Source organism: Muscardinus avellanarius (assembly GCF_963383645.1).
Source record: "Muscardinus avellanarius genome assembly, chromosome: 20".
In the NCBI taxonomy this organism is placed as follows: Eukaryota; Metazoa; Chordata; class Mammalia; order Rodentia; family Gliridae; genus Muscardinus; species Muscardinus avellanarius.
Window position 1 is genome coordinate 24262657 of NC_137806.1, and position 24371 is coordinate 24287027.

General features: G+C 45.3%; 1 protein-coding gene across 1 annotated transcript in view; it reads right to left on the reverse strand.

Annotated features, from left to right (window-relative positions):
- Positions 1-2062: 2062 nt before the first annotated feature.
- ITIH2 (inter-alpha-trypsin inhibitor heavy chain 2) overlaps positions 2063-24371 on the reverse strand; it is a gene marked incomplete at both ends in the record, with an annotated part of 35215 nt that continues 12906 nt past the window's right edge. Inside the window, 15 exons of the mRNA XM_080717112.1 lie at positions 2063-2210; positions 4744-4850; positions 5722-5899; positions 6699-6897; positions 8015-8128; positions 9145-9282; positions 10865-11034; positions 13133-13272; positions 13901-14086; positions 14725-14906; positions 16323-16448; positions 17855-18023; positions 19804-19920; positions 22557-22685; positions 23821-23928. Of these exons, the coding sequence (XP_080573238.1) occupies positions 2063-2210; positions 4744-4850; positions 5722-5899; positions 6699-6897; positions 8015-8128; positions 9145-9282; positions 10865-11034; positions 13133-13272; positions 13901-14086; positions 14725-14906; positions 16323-16448; positions 17855-18023; positions 19804-19920; positions 22557-22685; positions 23821-23928 (2211 nt within the window). The remainder of the gene's footprint in view (positions 2211-4743; positions 4851-5721; positions 5900-6698; positions 6898-8014; positions 8129-9144; positions 9283-10864; positions 11035-13132; positions 13273-13900; positions 14087-14724; positions 14907-16322; positions 16449-17854; positions 18024-19803; positions 19921-22556; positions 22686-23820; positions 23929-24371) is intronic.

A 24371-nucleotide genomic window follows, 5' to 3' on the forward strand; every position in this document is an offset into this window, starting at 1 on the left:
TTCATTGCCAAATAACATTCCGTGTGTGGATGTATCACGTTGTGTTTATGTTTCATGAGTGACGGCCATTTGGGTCGTTTCTCCTTCGTTATTGTGAATAATGCTGCTCTGGCATTCCCGTCCAGGGTGTCCAGTTCCTAGGAGGACCGCAGTCGGATCATAACTTACGTTCAGTATTTTGAAGAACTGCTAAACTATTCACAAGGCCACTGTGTCCACCAGCAATGTTCAGCTGTCCATTTTTTAAATAAATAGAGGAGTGTGTTGTTCTGGGATGAAAAAGGCAAGAAACACTTCATACTTGCTTGTGCCTATCGCCCACCAAAACGGGACAGTTTGGTTCCTGTAAGGAAACGGAGCAGCGGGGCCGGCTGCCCTCTGCCCTCTGGCTGTCTCTGGGATGGCCCCGCTCTCGGGCACTCCTAGAACAGCAAGATGACTCCGTGGCTCCAAGTGCACATCTTGCCTTTCAGTAGCACCAGGGGAAAAGGGACTAAGGTCTTCTACAGTGACTCGAGCAAAAGGCCTGGAACAGAGTCCTATTGGACCATACCTGACAAATCCCTCAAAGAAAAGGGTGGGGTGTGGGCTTGGCCAGGCTTCGGACCTTCTCGTCCGAACTGAAAGTGGAGGAGGGCTGATAACTCTTGCTATCGGAAAATAGGAGAGTATATGTGGAAACGTAAGAGGCAGGATAAGAAAAAGTAATAGACGAGGTGCTGCACACCTGTAATACCAACATTGGAAGGCTGAGTCAGGAGGATCACAGGTGTGAGACCAGCCTCAGCAACTTAGTGAGGCCCTCTGCAACTTAGTGAGACCCTGTTTCAAAAAAAATAAAATAGGTCTGGGGAAGTGGGTCAGAAGAATGTCCCTGGGTTCAATTCCCAGTAACACACACACACACACACACACACACACACACAGTCACACAAATAATAAGAGATGTCAGTAGCTTTACAGAAAATGTTCAGGAATGAGTCCTTCAAAAATAACTGCTGTATAGTATCATGGAAAACAACTGGGTCATGGCTTGGGCAGATTTAAAATTCAATAGTAGCTCTTCTATTCACTTGCGACATAATTTTAGAAAGTTAAGGTTCTTGGAGTGTAAGCCAGGCTTGGTGGCACATGCTGGTAATCCTAGTACTTGGGAGACTGAGACAGAAGGATCACAGATTCAAAGCTGGCTTAGCAACTTAGCGAGCTCTCAGCAACCTAGTGAGACCCTGTTTTCAAATAAATAAAAACAGGCCGAGGTTAAGACTTGAAGATAGAATGTCTCTGGGTCCAATCCCTAGTACCAAAAAAAATTATAACATATAAATTGTCACAAAGAATGTGTCACTGTAGGGTCAATCGGCAGAGAATAAGGTTTTAAAAAAAGAAAATACCAACTGTCAACCATATAGCTTGGCAAAAATAGGTGTTCAGTAGTGTCTGGGAATGTAGCCAAGCATTTGAAGCCTAGCCCTAGTGTGAATCTGGCCTGAAAAGTTTCAATAAAGAGAATAGTTCTTGATAAGAGTGTAATTTTCAAAAATGTGACAAATTACATCTACTTCCCCCAAACCCGCAAGCTGGGATTCAACTCAGTGCCAGACCAACTTTATTTTGTGTCACCTCAATTAAGACACCTTTGCATTCTGAAAAATGCAACAAGCTGGGCGTGGTGGCGCACGCTTGTAATCCCAGCGCTTGGGAGGCTGAGACAGGAGGATCGCACAGGTTCAGAGCCAGCCTCAGCTACCCTGTGAGGCTCTCAGCAACTTAGCGAGACCCTGTTTCCAAATAAAGTATAAAATAGGTCTGGGGGGATAGCCGGAGGTAGAAAGCCCCTGGGTTCCACCCTGAGTACCACCAAAAAAAAAAAAAAAAAAAGAAAAGAAAAAATGCAACAAGATCATAGAGCTTCTTTGCAAAATATTTATTTCTTTAGATGTGTTAAGAGGATTTACAAACTATCTGGGTTTCTTTGTAATAATCCAAACCGGAGAATGACTATAAAATACCAAGAGCAAAGATGTATATTTATTTCTAAAATTCCCCAAACTGGAAACCTTTAAGGCCGTTTGAGTGCGCTGTAGAGCTGAGGCACAAAGTAATCCTTATAATGGCCATCGATGAAGCCCTTCCCGCTGTTGTGGACAAACCAACAAGGCACATCTGTTCCAAACACTATATCTGTTCTGTAGTCTTTCTGTACACCTCTGCAAGGAAGACAGTATGCTTGGTTAGGGAACAGGCCAGGTGTAGTTAGAAACAAGAAACCCCCCCCCCTTTTATTTTTGCGGGTTTGGGGATGGAACCCAGGGACATTTGACCTCCGAGCTACATCCCCTGGCCTATTTTTTATTCTTTATTTTGAAACGGTGTCTCACTGAGTTGCAGAGGGCCTCACTAAGTAGCTGAGGCTGTCCGCGAACCACGATCCTCTGGTCTCAGCCTCCTAAATGCTGGGATTACAAGTGTGTGCCACCACGCCCAGCTAAAAACCCTTTTTTAATTTATTTTTATTTTTTGTACGATGCTGGGAATTGAACTCAAGGGCATTCTACCTCCAACCTATACCCCAGCCCTATTTTTTACTCTATTTTTATTTTTTTACTTCTTTGCAGTACTGGAGATGGTACCCAGGGGCATTCTACCTCTGAGCTACACCCCAAGCCCTGTTTGTTATTCTTCATTTTAAAATGGGCTCATTGAGTTGCAAAGGGCCTCACTAAGTAGCTGAGGCTGCCCCCAAACCGCTATCCTCCTAACTCGCCCTCCCAAAGGCTGGGATTACAAGCGTGCACCACTATGCTTGGCTTGTGGATTTTTTAAACAAGTTCTCACTAAGGTGCGGAGGACCTCACTAAGTAGCTGAGGCTGGGCACAAACCTGTGATCCTCCTGCTAGACACCCACTTTTCCTTGCAGTTCTTTGTAACCTTTTTTTTTTAACCACCCCGGCCCATCCCCCACCTCGCCCTGCTCCCCGAGGCAGAGTCTGGGATTGGTGCTGGAAGGAAAAATAACAAGCAGTGTGTCCATAAGTCACTCAAGCAGCCCTCAGAGAGGTCGACCCAGGTGGACCCTTGCAGTGAATGCACACGGAGAAAGAAGACAGGGAGACAGTTCCACAGTGAGGCTGGAGAACTCCACGGGTTACCCTGAAGGAAGCACCCACGCCACCGCCTGCCTTCACTTTATGAGTGTTTTATTTAAGGGTTGTTTGCTGCTTCTGAGCACATTCATGTCCTCCACTGGACGGACACAGAAGCCGGTGCTTTGGAAAGGGAGTAAGCCTTAATAGCACCTGTCAGCTCCGTTCGGCTACGCACCGCCTGATGCTTGCAGCCGATAGGCTGAGGCTCGCATTGGCCCTGTGCCATACAAGAAATCCTCCTTTACGGGCTTCACAGAACTTATGCTTTTGGTAACTGGCACTCACCATTTCACCATCACGCCTTCCAGTACCCACTGGAAACTCACTGTTCTCTACCTAGTAAACCAGTCCCAGCCGAGTGGAAACATGAAGTTTTAGATCACAAATCTATGCTGAGGATTGAACCCAAGGACATTTTATAGCCCCCCCCCCGCCCTTTTGTGGTACTGAAGATAGAACCCAGGGGCATTCTACCTCCAAGCTACACCCCCAGCCTTATTTTTTATTCTTTCTTTTGAAATGATCTCATTGAGTTGCAAAGGGCCTCACTAAGTAGCTGAGGCTGGCCGAGAACCACGACCCTCCTGTCTCAGCCTCCCAAATGCTGGGATTACAAGCATATGCCACCACGCCTGGCTCCTATTTTCAACTCTTTATTTTCAAACAGTCTCACTAAGTTGCGGAGGGCCTCACTAAGTAGCTGAGGCTGGTCATGAACCCGTATCCTCCTCTTGCCTCAACCTCCCAAGTACTGGGATTATAGGCACGTGCCCCACACCCAGCTAGAATGAGGGTTTTTTTGTTTTTGTTTTTGTTTTTAGTGCTGAGGATGGAACCCAGAGGCCTACTACCTCTGGGCTATACTCCCAGCCCTATTTTCTATTTTATTTGGAAACAGGGTGTCACTAAGTTGCTGAGAGCCTCACTAAGTAGCTGAGGCTGGCTTTGAACCTGCGCAATCCTCCTGTCTCAGCCTCCCAAGTACTGGAATTACAAGTGTGCGCCATCACGCCTGCCCTCACAGGGCTTCTAATGTATGAAGATAAGAATAATATTGACCTGAGCAGGGTGATGCACACCTGTAATTACAGAATTTGGAGGTTCACAGACAGCCGGAGCTATTTAGGGAGGCCCTCTGCAACTTAGTGAGACCCTGTTCCAAAGTATAGAATAAAAAATAGGGCTGGGGAGGAGCTCGGAGGTAGAATGCCTCTGGGTTATATCCCTAGTACTGCAGAAAGAAAGAAAGGAAGGAAAGAAAGAAAGAAGGAAAGAAAGAGGAAGGAAGAAAGGAAGGAATAATCTTGGCATTTCATGATGCATATATGCAAATGTATGTGTATATGTGATGCATATACGCATATGTGTATATATATGTGTATATAGCTGTGTATACATATGCGTATATGCGTCATGGTGAATCCATCCTTTGCCTTAAGGTAGGCTTCTGAAGTGTCCTAATGCAGACGTCCTACGTGTCTATTCCTGACACACCATTGCGTTTGGCAGAGGCGGTGGTGGACACGGCTTTTCTTGCTCTTCTATTCAGTCTTACAGAGCGCTCTTTGTCACCGTCCCAGCGTCCAGGCCTACCTTGTGACTGTCAGCTTCTGCCCCTTCACTTCCAAGCTTGCCTGTGGCTTCTTGGGGTCCTTTCCCGGCCTCTCATTGAAGATGCGTATGGTCGGCTCGTGCATGAACTGGCCTAGGGAAACAAAGGCCAGACACCCGTTTACAGGGAATCCGAGGTTAACGACAAAGGCCCATCACTGGCTGCAAGTGACATTCTTTCTGCCCCTACTTCAGAATTTTTAGGGTAGAAAGACACATCGAGAGAGAAAAGGAGAATCAATGGGAGGCGGGCTTCTTCTGAGCTCTGGTCCCGCATTGTCACTGATCTCCTGGAGTAGACTGACCATCTGACGGCAGGAGTGGGGTCGCCCTGGAGAGCAGAGTTCACATCGAAGGGGCATGTTTGTAATGTCATGTGCTTGCATTTGAGCCCTGCTTTACGTACCGAGGTTGCTCTGGGTCCTCTATTACTGGAGACTTCCTAAGCCACTTCTCTCTTCAGTTAAAAAAAAAATATCCAGAACAAAACTGCAAATGTTTCTGACCCTTCTCTTAACTTGCCAGTTTGTGATCCCCCACCCCCCAAACACACCTTTTTGTGGTACTGGGGATTGAGCTCCGGGGCATTCTACCTCCAAACGATATACCCTCAGCTCTATTTTAGTTTTTTTCTAGAAATAGGGTCTCTCTAAATTGATAAGGATCTTGCTGAGTTGCTGAGTGTGGTCCCCCCCCCTTCTTCTTCTGGTGGTACTGGGGATGGAACCCTTCTACCCCCAGGCTACACTCCAGACCTATTTTATATTTTATTTGGAAACAGGGTCTCTTAAGCCAGAGAGGCTGGCTTCAAACCTGCGTGATCCTCCTGTCTCCACCTCCCAAGCGCGGGGATGACAAGCGTGCGCCACCACGCCCGGCGGGCCACACCTTCTAACTGCCATCACCCAAGTCATGAAGGCCCCAGTGTGGCCCCCCACGTGCCCGATGGTTGGGAGACACTTTACCTAAGAGCCCATGGGCTCTAGGTGAAAACTTGTTTGCAGGGGGAATATAGATCCCCAGGAAGTCTACATTGATAGGATGCTTCTTCCAAACGCGATGTAACAGAACAGAGAAGGACAGTTCCTTGTCCAGGGTGAGAGTCACAGCTTTTTCTTTCTTCACGGAGACAAGCACCCTAGTGTGAAAGTCAACAGGGAGTAAAGAATTCCAGAAGAGACTTTTTAGCAACCCTTTCTGCTCACCTGACTATGGAAAATCCATTCCTCCCAGTACAATCCCACTAGTTTTCTATCCATTCCTTCCAGCACAATCCCACTAATTTTCTAAGAGCTTTCCCATGTTTTTTTTTTTTTTAAAGAAATGCTTTTTTAAAAAAAATTTGCAGCTCTAAAATTCTGTCCGTCTACATTTTTTTTTTTTGTTTCTTTGTTGCTGTTTGTGGTACTATGGCTTGACCCCAGGGACTTCTACCTCATTTGTTTGTTTGCTTGTTTGTCTGAAACAGGGTCTCACTAGGTTGCTGAGAGGCTCACTTTGTTGCTAAGGATGGTCTTGAACCTACGATCCTCCTTTTTCAGCCTCTCAAGGACTGGGGATTACACCTAGCTCAATCTATGTTTTTGTAGATAAATAATTAACAGATACTAACTGGGAAGATATTCTAGGCACGGCAATAAAAGTGTTTGGAGTGTACTCTCTTATAGCATTGGCTATGGCTCTCAGTTGATGGACTTGTTCCCTGGTCCAACACCCAGGTATTGAGGTGCTTATTGCATGTTGGGCACTAAGATACAAGGGTGACCAAATCACATGGTCCCTGCAGCTAGGGACAGACCGATAGGAGAGAGCAATCCCCCAAAGCGCTTATGCTTTCATGGGGATCTTAAGTCCTCTATTGACGCTGCTGATGTCTGGGTCTGTTTGTGCAGAACTGTGTCAGGCCCAGCCACCAATTCAGATGGAACAATACTTGCCTCTGATGAGCCGCGCGCACTGTGTCAGACCAAGACAAGATGGTCGTTCGAGAACCACGGTTCACAGCGATCCTCTCAGTGCTGATTTCGACTTTCATGTCTTCGCTTTGGAAATAAAATCCCAGTTTTCCAAAATAGGTGCTTAGCTTTCCATTCTGGGGCTTCTTGGCACCAATAAGCTGACCATTGACTAAAATCCCTATAGAATAAAGACTTTTTTTGGGGGGGGGTACTGGGGATGGAACCCAGAGGGATTCTAACTCTGAGCTACACCCTCAGCCCTATTTTTTATTTTTTATTTTGAAACAGGGTCTCACTAAGTTGCAGAGACTAGGCACGAACCCAGATCTTCCTGTCTCAGCCTCCCAAGTACTGGGATTACAAGTGTGTGCCAGCACACCTGGCTAAGAAGAGACTTTTTTTTTTTTTTTTTTTTTTTTGGTGGTACTGGGGTTCCTGGAAACCCTTCTAGTTCCGGGCTACATTCCCAGACCTATTTTTTTTTTTAATATTTTTATTTGGAAACAGGGTCTCTCAAGCCAGCATGGCTGGCTTTGCACATACGCGATCCTCCTGTCTCTGCCTCCCAAGCGTGGGGATTACAAGCGTGTGCCACCACGCCCGGCTAAGAGACATTTTGTTCTCTTGTGGACCATTCTTTTTCTATGGCTGGGCACCATTACTTAATATTAAGAAACTTGACAATTTAAGCAAATTATTATTTTGCTGCAGAATTTATGTATTTTCTTTATAGATCTAATTTTAACTGATGTTTTTCATTTAATTTTTTTATATTTTTCATACTAGGTATGGAACTCAGGCACATTCTACTTCTGAGCTACACTACCAACCATTCTTACTTATTTATTTTTTGTTTTGAAACAGAGTCTTGCTAAGTTTTTGAGGGCCTCACTGCTGAGGCTAGCCTTGAACCTGCGATCTTCCTGTCTCAGCCCCCTAAGTACTGGGATTACAGGTATGCATCACCATGCCTGGCTGATATGTCATATATATATATATATATATATATTATATATTGTATACTATATATTATTAGCTAATTATATATTATATTATATTATATTTATTTATTATAGCACAATAAAACCAGCCAGTTCATCCTCAGAGTATACATTTTGAACTAAAATTGTTCAAAACACTTAAGAACACATTTATAATATAATTTCTCACTATGAGAATTTGAGAAACATAGAATTTCTGTTTAGAAGAGACAAAAAAAGTAATTCCAGGTAGTTACAAGGAAACATTACAATTATCTAATTGTCTAATTTAAACATAGTTTCTTGTTATTTTACCTGAATCTGGATCAGAAACCAGGTTGAGGATTTTTCCAGGTTCTGAGTCAATATTGAAGCAAATGTTCTGCCGGCTTTTGGGTAGGTAAATGATGAAATGTGGGTCATTTTCAACTGGAAAACACATAAGAAAAGTGAAAACAAAACAAAATAAAAAAGGACAGTACTTTACTCCTGATCCTCCTTAATTTAACCAGAATAAATGTGTATTGGACTTCTCCTGTTTATTAGGGTCTGTTCTAGGGGCTGGGATTCAGTGGCTCATTGTCTTCTATTTTATAGTTATCACATATTTACTAGCCTAGATACTAGAGATAGAAGTGAATACAAAAGATACAAGGAATAATAAATGCAAACATAGCAGAAACACACATTGGATGTGTTTTATTTGTTTTAAAAAAGAAATATTTCTGTTTTGTTTTGTTTTTTGGAACTGGGAACGGAACCCAGGAGAATTCTACTTCCGAGCTATCTCTTTTTATTTCTTATTTTGAAACAGGGTCTCACTAAGTTGATAAGGCTGGACTTGTACCTGCAGTCCTTCTGTCTCAGCCTCCTGAGTACTGGGATTAAAAGCTTGTGCCACCACGCCCAGCTTAATAAGGATATATTTTATTTACTTGTTTATTTTAATTTTGATGGTACTAGGGATGGAATCCTGGGGCTACACCCCCAGACCTATTTTACTTTTTATTTGGAAAAGAGTCTTGCTAGGTTGCTGAGAGCCTCACTAAGTTGCTGAGGCTGGCTTCAAACCTGTGATCCTCCTTTCTTTGCCTCCCGAGTGCCAGGATTATGGGCATAAGCCACCATATCCAGCTTGTTAAGGATTTATTTGTTTATTTATTTTTCAGTACTGGGGATGAAACCCAGGGGCATTCTACCTCAGAGTTATTTTTTAATCTACCCCTAGTCCTATTTTTTATTCTTTATTTTGAAACAGGGCCTCACTAAGTACCAGTGAGTGGTATTTGTTATGGTAACCCCAGCAACTAATGCACAGAACAACCTTCTTCTAATGGAAGACAACCATGTCTGTATGGGTCGCCAAGTTTCCCGGGACACGGTGATTTTATCAAGATGAATGGCGCACAGGATTCTGAAGGGTTGCGAGGATAGGGCCCCTTTACCTCTGTTCACATGAGGAGGGGGCGTCGACTCCAGCAGCTGCCCACCTACGGCCGGCAGGGCCATCACGGGCGTTGGGGAAGGTTTGGCCCATGACGGGATGGAGCTGGAAGCAACTTTGCTGCCATAATACAGGGCGCCTGTGCAGAGGAACGCGCATCCATCAGATCCCGGGGCTGTTTCTCCATACGCACAATTTCCAGACTCTGTTTTGCAGCTCCCAGAAGTTCTTGGCTAAGGGTATTTATTTATTGAATGGTACTAGAGATTGATCCCAGGGGCATTTTACCTCCGAGCTGCACCTCCAGCCATATATTTTACTCTTTATTTTGAAACCGAGTCTCACTGAGTTGCAAAGGGCCTCACTAAGTAGCTGAGGCTGTTCGCGAACCATGATCCTCCGGTCTCAGCCTCCTGAATGCTGGGATTACATGTGTGCACCACCACACCCGGCCTATCTTTTTATTTTTGAAGCAGGGTCCTGCTAAGTTGATGAGAGTCTTACTGCTTGCTGAGGCTGTCCTGAACCTGAGATCCTCTTATCTCATCTTTCCAAGTACTGGGATTACAGGCATGTGCTACTGTGCTTGGCTTTGCTAGGACCTTTTATTTTATTTTATGTTGTAAGGTTATAATAAAGTATTTCTTACCATTTTTGTAACCCTTGGCATCAGTGTGTCTATCGCCATTATTTTGACTTTTCATAATGGAAATTGAATTCAGGGACATTCTACACCTGAGCTATATCTGTTAATTTTTTGTTTTGAAACAGAGTCTCTCTAGATTTCTGAGAGTCTCACTACCTTGCTGAGGCTGTCCTTGAACCTGCGATCCTCCCAAGTACTGGGATGACAGGTGTGTGCAACCACGCCCAGCAATCTCCAGGCTCTACCTGCCTTGACCTTATTAATAAAATCTTAGCAGCTCAGCTTATGGAGAAGGAAGTGTGAACTGAACCTAATTCCAAAGAACCAGAGAACAGACTAGAAGCTGGAACCTCTGTCTTGGCCCCAGGAGCAAAAACCAGGTCCAGCCTCAAGGTGGCAGACCTGCTAGAGATGTAAGCAGAATGTGCAGCCTTCAGCTCCATTGAGTCTAAGGCAGACAGCCTGCTGTGGCTAGCAGGCAGGGGCTGGGCTTACCCAAGTCTTTGTCACTGGCTGGGACAGGCTCTCTGCGCCCAGTTGGCTAAGGTTTTACCACCTCCTGACCCACCCTCCCTCCCTTCCTTCCTTCCTTCCTTCCTTGTGCTGAGGATCAAACCTAAGGCCTCACACATGCTAGGCAAACGCTCTGCCACTGAGCTACATTACTGGTCCTTTCTCCATTTTTCTTCCAGAGTTTGATCTCTCTGGCATCATCTTAGGAAAGGCGATCTCCTGTCTTAAGCCTCCCAAGTCTGGGATGACGGTTCTCCCAGCACCCAGAAACCGAGTGGGGGTCTGTAGTAGGAGAAACAGCTCTGCAGGGCTGGGGAAGACCCTCGCGCTTCCAGCCTAGGCTGGGAAAGACCACATCCTAGACGACTGTGCGCCTCTTCCTGGAAATTACCGGAACAGGTTGAACTGATGTGGATTCCCAAAGACGCCCCCTATCGGTGATGTTGCGATGCACAAGGAAGGTTTCTGCTCCCCAGCCGGCCTCCCTGCCTCCCAGAGCCACATGCCAGTTACCCAGCCTCAGTTTCTCCCTACCTCTGCTCCAGCAGATCCGCACACTCACCTGAGCAGCAGGAGTGATCCTGCGGGGGGGCGTCGGCCAGCATGCGCTCGTCCCCGGCCTCGTTCTCGATCACCATTGAGGTGAGCGGGGTCACGACGTGATGCTCCATAGACATCTGAAGAATGGTTCTGGTGATTTTCTTTTTAGCCGCCGCTGTAGGAGCCAGACTTCTGCACGCAGGAAACAGAAAGAAGAGAGGACATCGCTGCATCCAAGGGCAAATTCAAGCCCCATACCCGCACACCTCCACTTCTGCTGTCCTGCAGAACCCTCGGCAGAGGGCGCAGCGAAGCACATGGTATGGGGCGTGGGGGGCAGAACGAGCCGCCTCATGAAGCTTAGGGTTTTGTCTAGCTATGCACTTCCAAGGAATTTTGTTTTTACACATATATGCATGTAGTATGTGTGTGTTTATGTGTGTTACTAGGGATTGAACCCAGGTGAGTTCTACCTCTAAGCTATATCCCCAGCCCTTTTTTATTTTATTATTTTTTTTAAATCAAGGTCTCACTAAGTTGCAGAGGGCCTTGATAAGTTGCTCAAGCTGGCGCAAACCTGCAATCCTCCTATCTCAGCCTCCCAAGTCCTGGGATGACAAGTGTGTGCCACTATACTATTTTTTGTACTGAGAATTGAATCTTGAGGGTTCTATACCTCCAGCCTTATTTTTTGTAAAACTGGGGGTTGAATCCAGGAACATTCTACCGTTGAGCTACACCCCAGGCCAATTTCTTATTCTTTTTTTTTTTTTTTTTTCAGGTCTGGGGATGGAACCCAGAGGCATTTGACTTCCGAGCTACACCACCTGCCCAATTTTTTTTTATTCTTTATTTTGAAACAGGGTCTCACTGAGTTGCAGAGGGCCTCACTAAGTAACTGAGACTGTCCGCAAACCGCGATCCTCTGGTCTCAGCCTCCCGAATGCTGGGATTACAAGCGTGTGCCACCACGCCCGGCTTTTTATTCTTTATTTTGGAACAGGGTTTCACTGAATTACAAAGGGCCTCCCTAAGTAGCTGAGGCTGAAAACCAACCTACAACCTTCCTGTCTCTGCCTCCCAAGTACTGGGATGACAAGCGTGCGCCACCATGCCCAGTTTCTTTTTCTTTTTCCACTTTGAAACAGGGTCTTGCTAAATTGCTGAGGTCAGCCTTGAATCTGCAATCCTCGAATATGTGATCCTCTTTTTCCAGCCTCCCAAGTACTAGGATTGCAGGCATGCACCAGCACCCCCAGCTTTAAAAGACTTTTTTGGGGGGTGGGGGTAGCAGTTGTAGGTTCACAGTGCAATTGGGCAGAAGAGAGATTTCCATTTCCATGCACCTCCTACCCCACTGCCCCCCATTGTAGACATCTTGAGTTAGAGTATTTATTGCATTTGATGAGTGCCTACTGATACACATGCCAGTGGTTTATATTAGGGTTTACTCATGCTCTGGTTTGGAGAAATGCATCCCATTTATCCTTTACTGTAGTATCATACAGAATAATTTCCACTGCCCGGAAAATATACAGGGCTCCAAACAGTCATTGTATTCTCCCTCTGCACCCTGGTAGCCACTAATCTGGGATTTAAAAAAATCAATATGTAACTTCTGCAGCGATCTGCCCCATCCCTTCAAAGACATTCAGAGTGCTTCTGTCAAAAGGGAAGAGATATTTCTTGCTTACTTCAAAGCCACAATTTACGACCTTGTGTACTTTTTTTTTTCCCCAAAAATCTTATCGACATCTAGGATTTTCTCTGGGAGTCGTTTTACAATGATTTTTTACTTTCCCAACCTAGTTCAGTTGGTCCTGTTTCATCTTCCTGGGAATCTGCTCTAATAGCAGGGGTGGGTCTTGGGAAGGGTCATTTTTATCAAACATCCCCATGAAATTCTGATACAGGTTGTCAAAGAACCACGTATTACTGTAGAGATACAGTTTTGATGTTTGAGAGTGAAGACGCTGCTCAACCCAGAAGCCAGAGGTGATAAGGAGAATCCCAGGGACCCCTTTCTTGGGGTACATCTTGACTGCACAATCATAAATCTTCCTGAGACAGGAAGATCACAGTTCATGGACAGCCTCGGCTACAACTTAGTGAGGCCCTTTGCAACTCAGTAAAGCCCTGTTTCAAAATAAAGAATAAAAAACAGGGCCGGGGGTGTAGCTTGAAGGTAGAATGCCCCTGGGTTTCATCCCCAGTGCTGAAGAAAAAAAAAAAAAAAAAAAGGTAGGTGAACCTCTTGCAACCCCCTGTGATGTGTACTCTGTCTCCTTACCGCTCCGCCAGCAGCTGGTTGATGGTGAGATAGGCCCACAGTTTCTTGGTGAAATTAGGATCCGCATGCTTGTCTCTTGATAGAAAAGCCTCCAGGTCGTCCATCTGGGCCAGGGTCTCCAAGACCATCTCAGTGTTCTCCTAGAGGACAGAAAGTGCCGTTCAGGATGCCAAAGGGATGAACCGAGTTATATAGCTCATCACATCTGGAGTATGTGCCGTGAGTGAATCAGGACACCGTCCACTTTGGGGGATCGGGAAAGAAACGGGAGCTAGCCTCTGTTGAGCACACCACCCTGGAGCTGGCCTTGGACTTGGCTCAGAAAGTCAGAATTTACGTACTATTTGGAGAAATGGCAGAAATTTTCTGGTGTTAAGGTGGTATAGAAGAAATAAATACATAGAAGAAGTACATAAGAAATACACAGAAAGGAGAAATAAAGGAAGGATGAGGATGTGTGTGTGTGCACGTGCGTGTGTGCACGTGTGTGTGTGCGTGCGTGTGTGTGCGTGTGTGTATGTGCGTGTGTGCACGTGTGTGTATGTGCGTGTGTGCACGTGTGTGCACGTGTGTGTGTGTGGGTTACTGGGGACTCAGGGGCATTCTACCCTAGCCCTAAGTTATTTTTGATTTGGAAACAGGGTCTCGCTAAGTTGCTGAGGCTGGCCAGGGCTCCACAGTCCCCCTGTCTCAGCCTCCCAGGCACTGGGATTACAGGCATGTGCCACCATGTCCGGCATTTAGCATCTTTAGAATAAGCAGAGGTACCGAAGTCGCAGTGACGACGCCCTGTATTTGCTCCAACTTATCAGGATCGAATTTTCCAGCCACCACAATCTCTGAGCCTCTGAAGTAGTTGTGGAAATTATTTTGCGTGACGTCTGTTACCGACGGGTTGGGATAGTCGAACTGGATGTTTCGGAGCAGGGGAGTGGAAACCTGGTTGTAGAATTTCTATAGTTCATAAGTAAAAGAAAAATAGAGAAATAATTATTTTTAAGACACTTTGTAGATCGAAAGAATTTTCCCTCTAGGCTTACCACATACTTAGAAGATACTATTTTTTTTTTTTGGCCCTGGAGATCGAACCTACAAAAGCATTCCAACTCCAAGATCCACCTCTGGTGCTATTTTATTCTTATTTTGGAAAAGGGTCTCTCTTGCTATTGTCTGAGGCTGTCTTTGAACCTACAGTCCTCTTGTTTCAGCCTCCCAAGTACTGGGATTACAAGCCTGCACCACTGCGCTCCGGTCTCCTTCCCTGATTCTTGCAACTGAACCATCTTTTTTTTTTCTTTTCTTTTTTTCTTTTCTTTTTTTTTTTTTTTTTTTGGTGGTACTGGGATCCCTGGAAACCCTTCTACCTCCAGGCTCCACTCCCAGACCTATTTGTATACTTTTTTATTTGGAAACAGGGTCTCCTAAACCAGCGCGGCTGGCTTTGAACCTGCGCGATCCTCCTGTCTCCACCTCCCAAGCGCGGGGATTACAAGCGTGCGCCACCACGCCCGGCCCACTGCGCCATCTTTAAGGCATCTGGAGTGGGGAGCCGGCTGATCTTCAGTAAGGGGAAGAACCGAGGGCAGCGTCACCTTGAGCTGGGCGGACGTGTCCTGGTTCCCATAAATCCTTTGTGCGATGCCCCGGTTCTCGTTGGAGAGTCTCTTCAAAAAGTCATAGTCGACGTCAAATCCTATCCCCAAGCTGAACAGTGAGATATTGTCTTGTATGTTTTGCTTCACGTTTTTCTGAATATTTGACAATTTTAGTTCACCTGAGGTTGGTATTGACAGAAGGGAAAGGAACAAGGAACCGAGATTATAAGTTTTTTTGAAAATCCAGAGAAGGTAGTTTCACAAAATTTGTCAACATTAAAAATGCTCTTACCCTTTAACCCAGGAATTCAACTTTACCCTTTAACCCAGAAATTCAACTTTACCCTTTAACCCAGGAATTCAACTTTGCCCTTTAACCCAGGAATTCAACACCTAGGAATTTTTCTGACAGATGCACTCAGACAGGTCAAAGGGAAGTATGAGCAGTGGTGTGTAGCAGCATTATTTGGGAATAGCAACATTTAGAAATAAATATACACTGAGAAAGGTGATTGGTTAAACCGGAGGGCACATTTAAACAGCGAAATGCTACCCAATTATTAAAGGAACACAGTTCCCAGTCCTTGGGAGGCTGAGACAGGAGGATCACAGGTTCAAAGCCAACTCAGCAACTTAGTGAGGCTCTCAGTAACCTAGTGAGACCCTATTTCCAAATGAAAAATAAAATAGGGCTGGAGGTATAGTTCAGAGGTAGAATGCCCCTGGGCTCAATCCCTAGCACCACAATAAAAAATAAATAAATAGATACACAGAGCCGGGTGTGGTGGTGCATGCTTGTCATCCCAGCATTCGGGAGGCTGAGACAGGAGGATCGTGGTTCACGAACAGCTTCAGCTACTTATTGAGGCCCTCTGCAACTCGGTGAGACTCTGTTTCAAAATAAAGAATAAAAAAATAGGGCTGGGGGTGTAGCTCAGAGATAGAATGTCCCTGGTTCCAACCTCAGTAAGGAAAGAAAGAAAGAAAGAAAGAAAGAAAGAAAGAAAGAAAGAAAGAAAGAAAGAAAGAAAGAAAGAAAGAAAGAAAGAAAGAAAGAGAAAGAAGGAAAGAAAGAAAGAAAGAAAGAAAGAAAGAAAGAAAGAAAGAAAGGGAGAAAGATTCACTTGAAGGTTGCATCAGAGAACATTTGTTTGTCCAGGTGCAACTGGGAGAATTTGGGGGAACAACAGGGAAGGCGTTCCTGTGGCCTCTGGGAGGCTAATGAAGAACGGGATAATTCTGCATCATTTACAATTTCCACAACGTATCTTTCCATCCCTAAACTTCAGGAGATACATGCACGTCACTAGAGTGCGTCAGCAACTCTTCACAATACACCTTGAGAATCCAGACTCAGCCTGCCCTGTGTTGAGGGGAAGCTGAGGCACTTCTATCCCTGTCAGCCACTCAAAGTGTCTGCAGACGGGCTTAGGGGGCGGATCCTCCGGGATTAGAAGACGACCTTTAGGAAGCTGAGACTTAAAATATTATAGAAACGCAGACAAATATCCTTAGATTCTGCACGGCAGACAAAGAACATTCCTAAGAAACAAGGGTGAATATGTTTGCCACGGGAAAATGGAAATACTACTTGCCTACGGTTGGGTCTCCATCAGAAACCAAAATGATCAGAGAAACCGCGTTGGGATCCAACAGTCCCATGCTGTTGGCTTCGTTCAAAATAAAGATGGCTCGTAGGAGTGCTTCGTTGATATTTGTGCCTGTGAAAGTAATACATGTGTGGTTACATACACTTTGCTCGCACACAAAAATCACGTCTTGGATTCAGGTTCAGCTGTCTAGTGATTACTTGTGCAAAATTTATTCAATGTTAAAATAATCTGATTGCTTTCCAAGTGACATTGGTTTAGGTCTGCCAGGTCAAGGCCTCTCAGTGCTGTAAAATATTTAAAGTAAATTACCAGATGGGTATGGTGGTGCCCACCCGTTATCTCAATATTTGGGAGGGTGAGACAAGAGGATCACAGGCTCAAGGCCAGCCTCAGCAACTCAGCGAGAGCTTGTTTCAAAATAAAAATAACAGCCGGCCGTGGTGGCGCACGCTTATAATCCCAGCATTCGGGAAGCTGAGATAGGAGGATCGCGATTTGTGGACAGCCTCAGCTACTTTGTGAGGCCCTCTGCAACTCAGTGAGACTTGGTTTCAGAATAAAGAATAAAAAATAGGACAGGGGGTGTAGCTTGGAGGTGGATTGCCCCTGGGTTCCATCCCCAAACCCGCAAAAAATAAAATAAAAAATAAAATAGTGCTGGGTTGTAGCTCAGAAGTAGAGCACCCCTGGGTTCAGTCTCCAGCACCACACACACGAACACACAGAACAATGTAAACGACCCCCTAGAGGTGAAGAAGCCTTCAAAGCATCATTTTGTCATTTTGTAAAACAGTCAATTTAAGAAATCTGGATCTGTGTCACTGAGGTCCTGTGCAGACAGTTCAGATGTTATGCTATTTGAGAAACAGAGAAAGCTAGAGTCATTTACTGAACCTTTGCTTTGTAGAAGGGTGGAAACATTGAAGCCAGTTGTGGTGGTGCACACCTGTAATCCACATACTTGGGAGGCTGAGACAGGAGGATCACAGATTCACCACCAGCCTCAGCAATTTAGTGACAACCTCAACAACTCTGTTTCAAAATACAAAATCAGTGTAGTGATGTAGGCCTTCCATCCCAACACTAGGGAGGCTGAGACAGGAGGATCACAGGTCTGAGGCCAGCCTCATAAACTTAGCAAGGCAGTATGTAACTCAGTGAGATCTTGTTTCCATATAAAAAATAAAATAGGGCTGGAGGTGTAGCTCGGAGGTAGAATGCCCCTGGGTTCAATCCCTAGTAATTCTCCCAGTATCAAAAACAAAAACGAAATTATACAAACAAAACATAAAAGGGTGAAATGGTTAAACACGTGTGCAGGATGGATTATGTGTTACATCTTCGCCACAAATGGTATCCATCATTTCCCAATCAGCGTATTATTTGGGGCAGACCATTGCAGACGGGCAGAGACCAGATCGCGGTCTCCCCGTGGTGGGAGGTGGCCTTAAGCCTCAGCGAAGCTGACCTGACCTATAGGGAAGTTTCCCCAGAGCGTAGCCGCATCCACTCACCGCCGCTGGGCTGGATCCTCCCAATGTATTCCTTGGCGTCTGCGATCTGTGTTTTAGTGGCGGAAACTAAGTCATTTCTCCAGGTTCGAACGTTGTGATTGAAATCAACCACAGAGAAATGGTCTTCGGCTCTTAGGTCATCCAATATGGTCTTCATGGCTTCCACAGTCTATCCCAGTGGAAAATAAAGAAGGGTTTTAGCATACAGCTCTCAGCCTATGAAGGGCTAGAAGATCATTTATGGGTTCTAGTCACCTTTCAAGTATGGAAAGCTAAACTTCTAGAAAATCTCGTTAACACACCTCCATCAACATACATCTATCCCTTGGGTATTCTGAACCTGTATGGTTGGCTTAAATTTTAAGTGTTTATTATGTCTCAGTATCCCATATATAGGACACTTATAAAATTTAAATGGAGCCGGGGATAGCAGCACAGGTTTATAATACCAATACTTCGGAGGCTGAGACAGGAGGATCATAGGGTCGAGGACAGTCTCAACAACTTAGCAGGATCCTCAGAAAATTAGTGAGACCCTGTTTCAAAATATAAACCTAAAATAAAAAATAAAAAAAGGCTGGAGGTGTTGCTTGGAGGCAAAATGCCCTTGGGTTTAATCCCCAATGTCACAAAAAGAAAATTAGAAAAGAAAAACAAGAAAGAAACCCTGTAATGGAGAATCAAACTAGGGGTGTCTGGCCCAAGAAAGACGAGGAACTCCATGGGATTTCTTAGAGACCTAGAACAGTCGCAAACACTTGGGTGGCAAAAATTGTTGTTGCATCAAGGAACATTTATTGACTGAATAGATGGATTAGTGAGCGCGTCAAGAAGTTCCCTTATTTATTCTTTAGATTTGCCTCTACCCTACTTATCACCGAATGAGCCTGTACTGAGCTCTGACTTGGGAGACATGAGCCAAGGACAGCCACCCTCAAGGAACTGCAACGTACTTAAAATTAATATGCATCTAATGATTTAAATTTTGGGGGGGGTAGAACTGGGGTTCCTGGAAACCTTTCTACCTCCGGGCTACACTCCCAGACCCATTTTTATACTTTTATTTGGACACAGGGTTTCTTAAGCCCGCGGCTGGCTTCGAACCTGCACCATCCTCCTGTCTCCGCCTCCCAAGCGCGGGGATTACAAGCGTGCGCCACCACACCCGGCATCTAACAATTTAAATTTACTTGTGGATAACAGCAAGATAGTAAAGCCAAATGTCATGAAGAAGAATTGAGGAAAGGTGGTGTAGAAGAGTGATCAGTGTAGGAAGGGGTTACTTAGAGAGGACACTTTTCAAAGAGGTGAATTCTTTTTTTTTTTTTTTGGTACTGGGTATAGAAACCAGGGGCGTTCTAACTCCAAGCTATACTCTCAGCCCTATTTTGTATTCTTTATTTTATTTTATTTTGTTTTATTTATTTGAATTTTTGCAGGTCTGGGGATGGAACCCAGGGGTATTCAACCACTAAGCAACACCCCACTGCCCTATTTTTTATTCTTTATTTTGAAACAGGGTCTCACTAAGTTGCGGAGGGCCTCACTAAGTAGCTGAGGCAGCTGAGGCTGTCCGCAAATTGCGATCCTCCGGTCTCAGCCTCCCAAATCCTGGGATGACAAGCGTGCGACACCACACCCAGCTCAAAGAGGTAAATTCTGAGATAAATTTTCAAGCCAATACTGGACAATAAAAATGAGAAGAAAGAAAAAGCAGGAGATAGGGAGACAAGAGAAATGAAAATGCACAAGGAAGAAATGATTGGGGCATACATTTAGTAAACATAAAATAATCTCAAAATCTTAAGAGTTTACACTCTCAGTTAGTGACCATAGTTTCTGAGTCTTAGCCCAAAGGATGGAAGGGGAGGGCCGGGAACCACTGCATTGTAAGAGGGGACATAGAAGGCCAAGAGTCCCACCTGTCACTGCAAACCAGGGGTACTCACCTGCTTCATCTTAATTCCCCACATGGATCCACTAACATCAATGACAAAAAGGATGTTTTTGGGAATTGGCTCCAGGTTTTCAGGAGCAAAGAAATGAACAAAGTATCCATTAAATACCTGCAAAATAGAACACAGGTGTGAGTCGGATTATGAGCAGTGTCTAGAAGCTATGACATGGGGACAACAGGGACTGGCAGAGGAGAGGTGGGTGGTGGAGAAGGAGGCATGGCATTGATAAAGATGAGGACAGAGCTGGACGCGTGGGCACGTGGCCCCTCCCTTCTCCTCCTGCTCTTTCTTGAATGTGTCCGTGGGCGTCCAGACCTTCTCAGCCGAGTTTCCACTGCACCCCATTTCACTCCGCTTCTTCAGTCTTTATCTTGGTTCCAGTCTGTCCCAGACTCCGATAACCAATGGCGAGTCACGCACTATCCTTGCCCTCCTGGGACTCACCGTCTCAACAAAAGACAGAGATGAGCCAATGCCATTTGCGCTGGGGCATGTAACACACCAGATCAGAAAAGCAAAGAGTTTCGAGACATTCCGGTGCTGAAGCATCTAACTCAGACTGGAGAGGCTTCTTCAAAGAGCTGGCAGCCACACTGAGCCCCCGGATGAGCTTAGAATTGGCCTGTCACTGTGGAGGTTGGGTTGATCTGGGGTGGAGGTATCTGCAGGAAATAATGTGGCTCTTTGGGTCTAAGTAGTCAGCAAGATGGAGCCATAAAATTTAAAAATGCAAGAAATCTGGTGGAGAGTCAGCACGGTGGATCACAAAGGACCTTCATGTGCCACTTTAGAGAATTTGGGTTTTTCTTAAGGTTGGTAGGAGGCCATTCAGATAGAATCCTGCTTGCCATTTTTTTTTCTTTTTTTTTGCAGCACTGGAGGTTGAACCCAGGGACAGGTATACCTCTAAGCTATACCTCCAGCCCTACTTTTTATTCTTTATTTTGAAACAGAGTCTCACTAAGTTGCAGAGGGCCTCACTAAGTAGCTGGGGCTGGCTGCGAACCTGCCATCCTCCTGTCTCAGACTCCCAAGTACTGGGATTACAAGCATGCTCCACCATGCCTGGTTTGCCCACCATCTTTGTCTTCTAAAGACCAGCTTGAGCTGGGCGTGGTGGCTCACCTGTAATTCCTGCACTCGGGAGGCTGAGACAGAAGGATCACAGGTTTGAGGACAGCCTCAGCATGTACTAAGACTCATCAACGCTGGTGAGATCCTGTTTCAAAGAGAGAAATAAGCTGGGCATGGTGGTGCATGCTTGTAATCCCAGTACTTGGGAGGCTGAAACAGGAGGATCAAAGGTTTGTGGCCAGCCTCAGCTACTTAGTGAGGCCCTCCGCAACTTAGACCCTGTTTCAAAATAAAGAATAAAAAATAGGGTTGGGGGTGTAACTTGAAAGTAGAATGCCCCTGGGTTTAATCCCCAGTACCGAAAAAAGGGGGGGGGGATAAAATCGGGCTGCTTAGCTGACTCTCTTTCCCCTCCTTTCTGGTTTCTTCTATCCAGAGCATTATGTCCTTAGCTGTAGTCGTGTGCCTGAGCGATCCGGCATACCTCTCTATTCTCTATCTCCAGGGACACTCACAGGCTTTTCAGTGTGCTCTAGGGGGGCCGACTGTAGCATGAGGGAAATGGAGACCCATGTCTAAGATGCGATGTAAGAAGAAGGGAAAGTTTTCAAGGACTCTCACAAGACACATGGCCCGTGGGATTCACCACCAGCGCCGGCTCTTGCTCTGGGCTTTGCTTGTGTTTTTCTCTGTGCTTCACGATCTTTGTGTTTGCTTTGATCATCTAATGGCAAAGGACCTTGGGAGGTAGCCACAGTCCCATTCTCTAATATATATATATATATATATATATATATATATATATATATATATATTTTTTTTTTTTTTTTTTTTTTTTTTTTTTGTGGTACCAGGGATGGAACCCAGGGGCATTGTACTTCTGAGCTACAATGCCCCATTTTTTAGTCTTTTTATTTTTGAAACAGGGTCTCACTGAGTTGCGAAGGGCCTTGCTAAGTAGCTGAGGCTGTCTGCAAACCGTGATTCTCCTGTCTCGGCCTCCCGGATGCTGGGATTACAAGCGTACGCCACTACGTCCGGCTTCCATTCCGTAATATTCTATTGTTTTTCATAGGAGGTCTAGAAACACCCTTCTTGGACTTGCTCTGATTTAAATATGGGTGGTACACACCAAAAGTCCACGAGTGAAAGGCCTGTTCCTTAGGGTATCTCTTTTGGGAGGTTCTGTGGACCTTTCTGAGCTGGTGTCTAGGAGAGATCTTTAGATCATTGGGGGCATGTCCTGGAGAGAAATTATGAGGCCCTGGCCTCTTCTTCTTCCTCATTTTTGTTTCTTGGTCACGGATAAGGAGTTTATTCTATGATACACTTTCCTTTGCTATCTGGCACCCCCACCAGAATTCTAAAAGCAATGGGTCTGCCTGACTGTGGACTAAAACCTTGTAAAAAAAAAAAAAAGTGTGCTGAAACGACCCTTTTTGTAAGTTAACTATCTCAGGCATTTTGTTATAGGGCTGGGAAGCTGACTTATGCAAGGTGCAGTGAACCTTTATTTGGTTTTTATGACACCAAAATAATCCTTTGTGCTCTTTTAGAGAAATATGATTCTAGTACCTTCTCCGCAGCCTCAATACTTGCTCAGCAGCTAGAAACCAGCCACACGCCAGGGAGTTCCACGGCGTGGGCTCAGCAGCTATACCAGCGCTCACCTCCAGCTCACCGGCCATATCTTCTCTGTTCACGTCGTAAGTCACCACCAGCTCCCCATCCACCGCGGTCTCGGAGCAGTTGGAACATTTCCTCTGCTGTGCGACTGTGGGCTTGAAGGAGATGTGTGCCTAAATAGAACAGTAAGATCAGACTCTGGTCTCTGCTCTTGGTAAGGGCTGGGCAGGTGCGCCTGCTGTGCACACAGGTGAGGGGGTGTGGCCTAGGGGCCACCATGCATCCTATTAACATCAGTTGGCCTCTTACTGAAGTCAGGGATGGAGCACCTGCCAGGCGGTGGTGTTGTTTGCCAGGTTTCAGGCCTTTTAAAAAGAGATTCAGACCGAGCATGGTGGCGCATGCCTGTAATTACAGTACTTGGAAGACCAAAACAGGAAGATTGTAGGTTTGAGGACAGCCTCAGCAGTGTAGTGAGACTTAGCAACCTGGTGAGACCCTGTTTCAAAACTAGAAACAAAAAAGGACTGGGAGTTTAGCTTGGAAGTAGAATGGCCCTGGGTTCAATCCCCATTACCAAATAAAATAATAAATCAATACAGAGTGCATGAGAAAGAAATTTAAAGAATTTTTCTCATCCACCATGAAAAAGATGGTTACCAGCTTTGGAAAGAGTCTGTGAAAGGTTCTTAGAGAAGTTTGATCTCTTCATAGTTGCTTCTCTTTGGCCATTAAGACCAAGGGAATTAGGCTGGATATTTTTCTGCTGTGATTTGTGAAAATCCACTGTGTATTATTAGGTGAAAGCTGTCTTTTGCTACCTGTCAAGGAAATGACTTTGGAGAAATGAATCTCCAAAAGAGATAGTCACTGGTCAAACTGGAATGGGAATTTTGCCTTATATTTTCAGTAGAAAACCCTAACCTCATCCAGGCGTGGTGACGTACGCCTGCAATCCCAGTACTTGGAGGCTGAGAGGAGGATTGCAGGTTCACGGCCAGCCTCGGCAAGGTAGTAGGTCCCTCTGCAACATACTGAGACCCTGCTTCAAAATAAAATAATAAAATAGGGATGGGGGTGTACCTTGGAGGTAGAATGTTCTCATGTTCAACCCCTAGTACCAAAACCAAAACAAAACAAAAAGACCCAGAAAACAAAACAAAACAAAGCAAAACCTAGCTTCCACTCAGGGACAACTGCCCTTCTCATGGTGCTCTCAGCCCAACACCGGTCTCGAGAGTAGAGAAGAACGGGTCCCGGCAGGGAGCTGCCACTTCGATGGTTGGCAACAACTGTGGCTCATGGTACCTTCTGCTGTCCTTTAGATATGACTGGAACGCCTTCAAAATGGCCTTCAAATGTGTCAGGAACATGAACAAATTTTATTCCCCGAGGTTCAATAATCCACACGTCCACCTAGAGATGGGAAAGAAGGATGTTCATAGCATCAAAAGTCTATAAAGGCTTTTTAAGCAAAAAATAAAGTTGCCAACAAACTTGCACGTCTTCCCAGCATGGCTCCATGATCCCTTCTGAGAGTTCTCTAAGTCACCTGGGATATAAATCTTCTCCCAGGCAGGCTTAACCTTTTTCTAGCAACTTGGTACTCTTTCTACTGTCTCAGGGTTTAAGGATCTTTGCCATGGTTTGGATATGGTTTCAGTGTATCCCCTCAGGTTCAAAGCGGGAAGCCTGGTCCCTTTAAGAGGTGGAGCCTAATGCCAGAAAATTAGGTGATGGGAGAACCACACGGGAGATTCATGCTGGTCTGTGGAGGACAGGAACTCCTGAGAGAATGGGTTGTTGTAAGACAAGTGCCACCCCACTCTGCATATGCCTGGTTTTCTTCCGTTTCTCCA